This window comes from Sprattus sprattus, assembly GCF_963457725.1.
Source record: "Sprattus sprattus genome assembly, chromosome: 17".
Taxonomy (NCBI): Eukaryota; Metazoa; Chordata; class Actinopteri; order Clupeiformes; family Clupeidae; genus Sprattus; species Sprattus sprattus.
The window spans coordinates 27,516,087-27,527,378 of record NC_137915.1 but is presented as its reverse complement, the minus strand read 5'-3'; the positions used below and the strand labels follow the sequence as shown (position 1 = coordinate 27,527,378).

Here is an 11,292-nt window from a genome sequence, read left to right as displayed (position 1 = left end):
CCAATAGTGGAACAAATGTGAGAGATTTTCAGAGTTCCACCTTGAATTATGTGAAATATTGCATTTAATATACATTAATAGGGTTAAATTTGAGCAACAAAGTGACTGGATTATAATCAAGGACCTACCTTTAATTTTAGGACTGCCCCCTCCCTAGACACTTTTACATGCAGGTTTAAAACAAGTTTCTTTTCCTTAGCTTATCATGTGTCTTAGTTAATGTAAAATGTTGTGTGTTTGAGTTATATTGTTTGAAAATCAGCCTCATATATTACATCAAGTTGAACCATGAAAAGTACTAATGTTGGATATCTCAAATTTAATGTACCAGCTTAAACGAATGTGGTTTGTGTGACTGTCAAAGTCAAACTGTAAATAAATCAATTTTCACGATGGTGCTTGGCATACTAATCCTTGTGAAAAATAGAAAAAATACACTATTTGGATTCAGCATGTCTTTCTTTGTGAGAAGAGAAACCAGTCTACTATTATGGTTAAATGCACATTCTTTTATTATAGGCATATGGCCTACAGTGATAGCCCTATATAGCATTTCATTCACACAGTCAGAGTAGTCTTACGTGATGACATACTGTAGGCCTGCATGGGGAAATACATATATAGGCTACTTGCCAACAACCCGTGTAGTGGATGTTATATCGCACTATATCTGGAAATGAATCGATCTAATCTGATCACACACTAGATCTAGACTTCTTTTACATACACAACATATGTTCATGAAAGATGATTACAGGCAAGAGTTATCTTGTCTGAACAATACTGTTGTATCCTATGATAAAATCTCTGAAAAGTTACAAAGTAAGATATTTCAACCAAATCTTATTTCTCACATTTATCATGATGTCTGTGCTCTCAAAATTCAGCACAAGAATATACTCTTATTCAGGGATACATTTGCACATAAAATCTGGTGGCCATCTTGGTTCACAAGCCGAATCTCTGCATTGAATTGACCCTAGAAAAATAGAAGAGATTAAGTAAGGTGTTTTTTTTCGGTTTGCATTAGATAAATAAATATCTAGATATAGCTGCTAACAGGGATTCACAGGATGCAAGACCCAATGATTATGATTATGATTCAAACCAAGTGTTTAAATCCCCTTTAAAGTGGGTTACATTGAGATGTTGCTGCCTGTGCACCTCACAGCTATTGCTCCCTAGACACTCTGATAAAACAATAGGAACAATCAGAACAGAAACAAGGGCTCCAGGAGCCCCGGAATAATCAGAACAGAAATAAGGGGCTCAGCAGCCTTGCTGCTTGAACCCCTAATAATAATAATCAGTAGAAATACAATATAAGTACAAATACACCTGCAAACTCACCTTCATATAACGTATCGCCTTGATCTTTAATGGCCAGTCATGATTAACCAGCTCTGTAAAATAAAACAAAATAAAACTAGTTGCAGCTAGTTAATCTGAAATTCATGGCAAGACCACACCTAGAAGCTATTTCTTATTGTGTGTTCTTGATGCTATACAATACCACATGATGTCTGCCAAGGACAAGTCAAGGATTCCCTGACAACTTTTTTCATTTTAAGGCTGAATCAGTCAAATAACACTTTTGGATGAGGTGCACAAAATAAAGATTATTTGAGATGCCTGTGCAGGAACAGTAAACTCTTCTATTCATGCAAACAGTTTTGAATTTGATGGTGCTGATTTGGACTTCACTAGTCCAAATTCAACAGCATTGAATTTGATTTGTTTGTCCAGTGGTGAGGGGTTGAGCACAGGATTAGTACCCCTGCTACTGTGAAAGGTGAACCACAGGATATGAGTACCCCTGCTACTGTGAAAGGTGAACCACAGGATATGAGTACCCCTGCTACTGTGAAAGGTGAACCACAGGATATGAGTACCCCTGCTACTGTGAAAGGTGAACCACAGGATATGAGTACTCCTGCTACAGTGGCAGGAGAACCACAGGATATGAGTACCCCTGCTACTGTGAAAGGTGAACCACAGGATATGAGTACTCCTGCTACAGTGGCAGGAGAACCACAGGATATGAGTACCCCTGCTACAGTGGCAGGAGAACCACAGGATATGAGTACCCCTGCTACAGTGGCAGGAGAACCACAGGATATGAGTACCCCTGCTACAGTGGAAGGAGAACCACAGGATATGAGTACCCCTGCTACAGTGGCAGGAGAACCACAGGATATGAGTACCCCTGCTACAGTGGCAGGAGAACCACAGGATATGAGTACCCCTGCTACAGTGGCAGGAGAACCACAGGATATGAGTACCCCTGCTACAGTGGAAGGAGAACCACAGGATATGAGTACCCCTGCTACAGTGGCAGGAGAACCACAGGATATGAGTACCCCTGCTACAGTGGCAGGAGAACCCGGCACACAGAATGGGGGGCATCATGCGACAAGCCAAGCAGTTGTCATATTCGGTAGCCCCTTATACATGCGTCAATGTAAAGCTGTTACATTGCGCCTACCACGATAGAAACTCGCGAACGTGTTACAATTGCCTCATGTATAAGGGGTCTAGATGTAAACCGTTAGTTTTTCCGCCGATCGTCTGAGCCTTTCGAGAGAGGTGGTTTACCACGTTCATTCGTCTTAGAAAAGGGCGTGTCAAATCAGGCCGATGTGTCATGGGGGAGGCCGTGCGTGACTGGGGGGAGACGGTGACAGGAGGCTAGAAAGTTCACTCCATCATCTCTTTGAAATTCCTTATTCCATGAGTGGTAGGCTACAATGACTGGCTGTTTTAAAATATAACTAATAGCCTAACGAAACAAAATAACCCAGGACGTTTCATCTTCGAGACGTTAAGGCTTCTTCCAATACTGACAGCTGACTCATAGCTTGCAGGTTTGCGGGAGACGCGACATTTGAGGGATGTCACTTAATTTAAACCTTTTTTGCTTCCGTTAGTGTGTGTGTGTGTGTGTGTGTGTGTGTGTGTGTGTGTGTGTGTGTGTGTGTGTGTGTGTGTGTGTGTGTGTGTGATAGAGACAGAGAGGACTCAGTAAAACATCGGAAAACACCGTGTCTCGTAAGCCTTAAACTATCAATCACCCCCACAATGAAATATGCCATTACAGTCGCGACAAACTTCTTGGCATTGTGGTGCGCCCAAAACGCAAGCTATAAACGTAGCCATCCCAATGTAACCAAAATATACCCCTGCTGATATGCCTAACCTTCGTTCTATTTAGAATTTGTCTTAGCACTATGCAGGAATAAAATAGCATCTACAGTGTCAGGATTCAGGCGCTCTCGCCTGGCTTCTATAACGCGCCCTGCTGCACTGAAGGAGCGCTCACTCGCAGCACCTGTTGCTGGAACGCATATAATTCGTTTTGCAAGGTGCTGTAGTCGTGGGAACGACTGGCCTGGTTTCTCCCAAAAGGAAAGTAGATTTTCCTCTGCTGATCCCGCGTCTATATGGAAGTTTGTAGAGAGATTGCCGGGGAGTAAAATGCTCCCTTTCCGTTACGTCTGCTGCTGGCTAGTAATACAGACAGCCGGAAAGGTTAATAAACGGAATGAAATAGCTACACATTACACACGCTATGTTTTAATAAAAGCCACGTTACTCACATACTGGTTAACACTGTTTGTTACAGCACATAAATGTTTGTCGCTACATCCAAACTGCGTCACCGTTGTCCCTCCCTGTGCTCCAGCCGCACCATTTTGCTTGCAATGTGAATCATTTAATTGAAATATGCTTATTGGCATTTGTTGCACCTTAATCATTTTCTACAAACATGATATGCTATGTATGGTGTAGTAGACTGAGACTCTATTCACTACTGCACAAAAACTAGACACGTTTGAAAAACTAGACGTTTGCAATGAAGTAGGTTAACTTTCGCCAATATCTCCGTAAGGGAGATGGGTTATGTGCTCAAATTTCCTGGGATCAAAGAAGACGTTAGTATTCATGTGCAAACTAAAAATCACGTCTCAGGATTGCTGCGCATGCAAGTTATTTCGGGTGTCTCAACTGTAACTAATACCACTGTCATATAATTATGAGTCCAGTAAAAGACGGAGCAAACACAGTTTTCTACCGTTGTTGAAACACATCCACGCGTAGACTCGTTTTCTTTCCATCCGAGAGTGGTTATTCAAAGAAAATATTAAGAACTATATGCTGATAGAAAGAAGGGAACTTTAAGCCACTACACTGCCTGTGCCCAATGCGGATCCACGTTTATGTTGTTAGTAAACAAACCAGGTGGGAGCACATCTCCGTGGTCTTTGCGCATGCCCGAGGCAATGTAACCGCTTCACATTTTGCACATGTATACAGGTAACGACAAGAGCCGTTTCCCTTGAAAATCTTCACACCTACACGCGAATACGATACGATAAACTGATCTGATCTCAGTGGCACATGTATAAAGGCATTTTTACACTTCTACGATTCTCTCCGATTTGGTCGTAGAGGGACACTTTGGCACGCCTTGGTAACACCTTCACCCAGGTGTTGCCGCCCATCCGACCCGTCGGAGAGCCGTCGGAGAGCTGGTCGGAGACAAACGCTTTTTTCTAACTTTTCTTAAAGAGACGGAGAGAGTCGGAGACCCCCTTGGCTGTGATTGGCCAGTTTACGACATCATTTCCAAACAACATCATTTCCGGAATCACACATGTCAGGACCTCACATTTCCTGTTTTCTGTCAAAATGTTTTAGTACGACTTTGGTAAACTACAAAGCTGCACAGCATGCAGCATTAGGCTACCGTATTTTATATAAACCCTCGAAAAGTACATTTCTCCCGACCACTGTTGGTCTCTTGGCTGGTGGCTCGGTGTTGAAAGTGCCTTCTCCAACCAGCTTCAACTGACATCTAACGTAATTTGCTACGGAGTAATGCTGGCAGCATAGCCTAATTACTTTGCATCTATTAAATAGGAAATGTATTTCATGTATGTGTAGAACCTATTTAGAATGACTGACTTTACATAAAACGGCAGTGAAAGACATTTGAGTCAAACATTACTTTTGCCTCAATGAGGGTGGCGTGTGAGAGCATAATCGGCACGACAACGTTGTACTTATTAGCAGCACACTTTTGAGAGTTATTGTGAATACGCTAACGCTTGATTTAGCGGAAAATCTAGTAAACGTACGTACCACCTGTCTCCTGTTCTGTTGTTGTTGTAGTTGTCGCTCAAATCGCTACAAGCACGTCCTCTGCTTATAACTCAAACTAGTCCAGCAGCTCCACCATCAACCATTGTCTGTTAGTTGCCATCATTCGCTGTTGTGAGGATTCCAGGGAGGAGGAATTTATACAATAAACGACTACCACACACACACACAACGATTTCTCTAAGATCGTCTTCTTGAAAATTGGGCATTAAAGGTGTCCAGGCAGAGGATAATAAGTGAGTGTGCTCCTGAATGTATTTTTCATCATATTCATGGTTGAAAAGGCAGTCTCACAACTGTATGTTGAGGTATCAGAATCAGAATAATGTTTATTGGCATGTGTATGCATTCTCTTGTTGTGTTTCTGATATAACTATAACACTGCATGTGGATTGGTATGAAGACTGCAGTGGGTTTAATTTTCTGCCCCTTACTTCATAGTTCTACGGGTATTTCTGTTATAGTGACGTTTCACGCTAACACTTTTGACAAGGGCAACCGTCTCGTTGCAGATTAAACACATCGGTTTTGTCCTGCCCACAAGCAGCACAAATGCATAGCCTACTTGTCAGTCCACTCTGTCTTAAATTCGAGAGTTTTGGAATCAACTATTCGTGTGTGAGAGCCTGGCAGATGATCATTAGTAAGTGTGCTAATGTATGTGTTTTTCAACATATTCATGGTTGAAATCGCAGTCCCACAACTGTACGTTGAGGTATGCATGTTCTTGCTGTGTGTCTGATATAACTATAACACTGCATGATGTATGATGTATGATGTATGATGTATGATGAATACCGTGGGTTTATTTTTCTGGCCCTGTCCTCAGAGTTTGGGGGGTAATTTTGTTCGAAGTGTGCATGCTTTGTTTCATAGTGAACATTCACGTCATAGCGTTGTAGTTATTCAAAGGTTACCCAGCGATCATTGCAGTATGAATGTGACAAAAATACCAAAGAAAATAAGAACGTATTCATTTTATTGGATCGTTTTATAATAGTTTCTGTATTGTATGTAAGATAAGCATATCGTTTTGTTATAAATCGCAATGTTTTTCACAAAAAAATGACCACCACGATGGAGATACATTTGCCTACTCAAGTGAATATATTGCATTAGACATTTTATTAATGACTGTGCTACATGTCTCCAAGGCCCATGTGACTGCACCTATCCGACAGGTTTTGAAGCAGCATCCGTGTCATGTCAGTGACTTCGCATAAAGAGGTTATGTGGTAGCTACGGGCTCGACAAACAGTAGTTACCCCACCCAGCGGTCTGGCGTTGAATAGGTTGAATAGGCTTTAGGACGCATAGCCGTCGGAGTAGTATGTAAGCCCGACCAGTACGTTCATTTTTTTCTGAATCAACCGCCTGCCCCCGCCCGCCCATTTTTTTTTCGAGGACGGAGAGGGATGCAGAAGTATAAATTAGGCTTTAGGCCCTAGTGGTGTAGTGGTCGCTGGAGAAGTGGGTATACTCTTAATTTTTTTAAGCAGCCCATACAGCACAGGATAAACGCCCTGTTTTCAGAAGTGGGTATACGCAATGCTGACTAAAATAAGTGGGTATATAGTCCAGGCAAAATAGCGTTTTACGACAGACTAATTGTAATAGAATTTTTTTGAGCATAGATCATTTCTATGAGGTGTCCAGAACAACATACTAAAAGTCCTAAGAAATCCAAGTTGAGGAAATATGTTTAATTCTCATCAATCTGAGATGTGTGCTAATAATGCATGGCAAAAATATGCCTCAAAATTTTAATTTTTTCCTTTACTCCTATCAAAATGAAACTTTACACAATGAAAGTACCCATGAAAAGTAAAACATTTTGTATTACAAGTTTCTTTTGAAATTAATTTGAATATGCACATGAGCTCCACACTTATTGAATATGTCCATAGGCAGAAACACCATTCATTATGTATGACAAATACATCGGCCAAATCTTCATCCTATCATCCTACTGCCAATGGGAGATGGCAATGTTGCTTTTAGACTGGCCTCTAACCTGAAAACTGCCTGGCTTGGTAGTACCTGCCAGGGGTATGGTGTTTCTGACTATGCAATCAGGACATATTCAATAAGTGTGACGCTCATGTGCATATTCAAATTCATTTCAAAAGAAACTTGTAATACAAAAAAAGTTACTTTTTATGTATACTTTTACTATGTAAAGTTTTACTGTGGTAGGAGTAAAGGAAAAAATTAAGCCCATTGGGTGTATTTTGGGCATATTCGATTAGTGTATAGCTCATTTGCATATTCAAATTCATTTTCAAAGAAACTTGTAATACAAAAAATGTAAATGTTCATGGGGACTTTCATTGTGTAAAGTTTTATTTTGATAGGAGTAAAGGGAAAAAATATTTTTTTGAGGTGAATTTTTGCCATGCATTATTAGCACACATCTCAGATTGATGAGAATTAAACATATTTCCTCAACTTGGATTTCTTAGGACTTTTAGTATGTTGTTCTGGACACCTCATAGAAATTATCTATGCTGAAAAAAATTGTATTACAATTAATTCCATTTTTGGCTCCAAAATGGGCTATTTTGCCTGGACTAATACTCCGATACCTGCGTATACCCTGGACTACACCACTGGTCATATTGGTTATGTTGCTAGCTATGGGTACCTGCATGTGATAGTCAGAGGATTGGCTGTTGTCGGAAGTTCCTAACCATTAGCAGAAGGAATTCAACATCTTTCCCGCTGTATAAAAAGTGTGACAGCGAATCAAAGACATGAACTTAGAGAACAAGTGTGCTTTCAGCTAACCCTGCACACGTAGTGCCCTCATCAGATTTGAAATAGGATGTACTCTTTGTAATATTCTAATGTATACGAAATTACGTAGGCACAGCGTAACCAACTGGTACTTTACTCATGGCAGAAGTAACATGGTATCTGATCAGGAAGTGCAACTTCTTCACATGTATACATCCTTTATAGGCACTTCCTGTGCTACATTAAAAGTACAGGACACCACACTATTGCCACATGATATAGTTGTTTACCACTATATTCTTGACTCATGATGTAGCTGTTCACCCCTATACTCTTGACACATGATATAGCTGTTAATCACACCCTTTACCATACCCTTTCCACACCCTTACCAAACCATTTACAGCAGTCTTACCTCCTTTCCTTCGGCCACAGAAGGTAAAGCGTGGGAGGTGGCTCATACACAGGGAATCGTCATAGTGGATAGGTTCTTGGTCACCATGAACAAGGTCCAATGACAGGTACAACTCCTCAATAGAGTGATCTAATGAACACAGAATTAGATCCAATGACAGGTACCAGTCCTCAATAGAGTGATCTAAAGAACACAGAATTAGATCCGATGACAGGCACCAGTCCTCAATAGAGTGATCTAAAGAACACAGAATTAGATCCAATGACAGGTACCAGTCCTCAATAGAGTGATCTAAAGAACACAGATCCAATGACAGGTACCAGTCCTCAATAGAGTGATCTTAAGAACACAGATCCAATGACAGGTACACCTCCTCAATAGAGTGATCTAAAGAACACATTAATACAACACTCATGTTGTGTTCCCTAAGTCTAACAAGATTGTCTCCAAAAAATATTCTTGCTATATGTTCTGTGCCATCGTACAGAAGCACTATGTGTGATGCTAGTGTTCTTGTGTTAGAAAAGAAATATATTGTAAAGAAAAACTGTTGTTGACTTGTTCCTGGTTGTCACAAAGAACTGACTTGAGTTATTTATTGAACGCAAACGACCTGCTGGTGTAGTCTGTCAATTTCCTGAAGGCTGGTGACTTCAAACTACCTGCTGGTGAAGCCTGTCACTGTACTGTAGGCTTGCGACTTTAAGCTTCCTACTGGTGTATCCTGTCACTGTGCTCTAGGCTGGCGACTTTAAACTACCTGCTAGTTTGAGGCAGTGTTTTAGAGTGTTTGCTCTCTCCTGTCAGATACAATTCTCACCAATTCATCAATTCTTTCATATGACTCACATGACTGTGTATGAGGTAAAAAAAAAAAAAAAAAAAAAGCTGCGAATGACCACAGGACAGGGCAATAAATATTTTTTTGTGGTGGCTGAATATGTATATTTGACAGAATGAGTATTTCACTTAAGGCAACAGAATGCAGGAATTTACCACTTATTAAATCTACTTTGGTGGTATGTACTGTAATCATGTAAGACTTCAGATAAAAGGTAATGTTATATGTTAAATGTTAAAAAGTTAAATGTTAGAAAGCTTACCAGTGCTAACTGTGCTGTTATTGAAGTTTATTTAACGTTTTTTTCATACCTTTTATGGGGGTTTGTTGGCTAGTTTTAGACCAAAGCTCTTACTGCTGCTTCAACACTTACTTAGCACAAGAGAGAGACTGAGGTTGACCTGGACACTGTGAAGGTCAGGGCAAGGGTTTAAAGTGAATCCAACATCTTGGAAAGGATCTGAAAAAAGGCAATTCAAATTAATTTTCTAACAAAGCACATGATAACAGCCTAATGCATATGTAATAAAGCTTCTTTTGATGAACTTTAGGGTGTCTTTGAATTGTTCATATATTATCCACGAAAACATACCCTTACAGAGTATTAAGTGACACCAAATTTGGAATCAGACTTCCTAGATCTCTTTTCATATTGTTGGTTAGGGGAAGCTCACCCCTGAATATTATCTTCATAATTCACAACACTAGTTTCATAGTGCTGTGTAGGGTAACCCTACACCAAAGAGTAGACAGCTGACAATAGACAGACAACGTACAACTTTTTTGTATTGCACTGGATAGATTGATACTGGATAGATTGATAGAAGTCTCTAGCACATAGCCTTCATTCTTCTCTGGTAATGTGTTAAGTCTTATGAGATGATGTGGTAGCTCTGAAATCATAACAATCTAGAAATGTAGATTTTTGCTCACCACAGCTGACATAGGATAGTTGAAAATGAGGAGAATTGCAGAGCACATGTTCAGGCCAGGTTACCTGCTCAGCTGTGGCCTTGAGGAGAAACACAGCCAGAGACATAAATAACAGCGCCATAGTTTCCAGCCTAGTGCCTTCTCTGTGTACCTAAGTGGATGAACGCACAAGACAACCTCGAGATTATTCTAGAATGGCATTAAGGGAACTTCCTCAAAAGGCTGTGCACTGAAAACTGAAAACAATAGCATGACATGAAGAGTGACATAGCAGTTGGTTTCAGTTCCCTCATCATCCCGATCACCAGACACCATTGCCAAAAGGACAACATGACCGTTCCTTCCTCTGTATGAAAACATAAAGCTCCATTTAACCACAAGCTCTGTAACAACAGGGGGCGGATGAGTCATGGGTTGACTGACAAAATGACATTTTCAGTGGTTTTGAAGGCTGATATCTCCTTTGTGTGTCATCTCAATCTGGAATACCTGGGGTGGCCAAGAACTGACTATGGTTCAGCCACTTACTATAAATAGGGGGCAGTAAATCAGTTTTCATCTTTTCCTAAGACACACACACACACATAGTGACACAAAAGCATGTATGAAAAGGGAAAAAGGAAGAAGAAAAACTCCTTTCGTAGAGATTGAAAAAGGTCATAAAACTGTTAAAGGTTATAGGAACAGAAAGTTTGATTACATTGTGAATTATGTTAGTCTATAAATTATGTTAAAGAGAAACCTTGGCTTGTTTTTATTGTTTTAAATCAATAAAGTATCATTTATTGATTTTGCATCAAAACGTGCCTTTTTTTAGCTTACGTGTGGAGCACGGTGGAGTTTGGTTGTTGGTGTGTATACATGTTGGGGAAACTCAATAGAGTCTATTAGTGATTGGAATGTGATTGTTAGGCTTTTCTTTCCGAAACAGTTACAGTATTTGCCCATTCTGTATTTGCCCATAATCAGCTCATTAGTCAAAATGTGCACAGTAAAACAAGCACAGTGATGGTCACTGCCAAGGCCCTAGAGGTAAACAAGCACAGTGATTGTCACTGCCAAGGCCCTAGAGGTAAACAAGCACAGTGATTGTCACTGCCAAGGCCCTAGAGATAAACAAGCACAGTGATTGTCACTGCCAAGGCCCAGACCTGATTACAGAGATCTAATCTGCCTTTATGAGTTCAAATGTATATAAAACTGTCAG

At 40.3% G+C, this 11,292-nt stretch overlaps 1 protein-coding gene across 1 annotated transcript; it reads right to left on the bottom strand.

The window, feature by feature from the left end:
* Positions 1 to 849: 849 nt before the first annotated feature.
* On the bottom strand, positions 850 to 10,206 carry ly86 (lymphocyte antigen 86; the record flags this gene model as incomplete). The annotated part of the gene is made up of 5 exons (XM_080854704.1): positions 850 to 979; positions 1,351 to 1,403; positions 8,312 to 8,440; positions 9,526 to 9,612; positions 10,086 to 10,206. The coding sequence occupies 5 exons, from the start codon at positions 10,204 to 10,206 to the stop codon at positions 884 to 886; spliced, it is 486 nt and encodes a 161-aa protein (XP_080710830.1). The 3' UTR covers positions 850 to 883.
* Between the last annotated feature and the right edge of the window lie 1,086 nt (positions 10,207 to 11,292).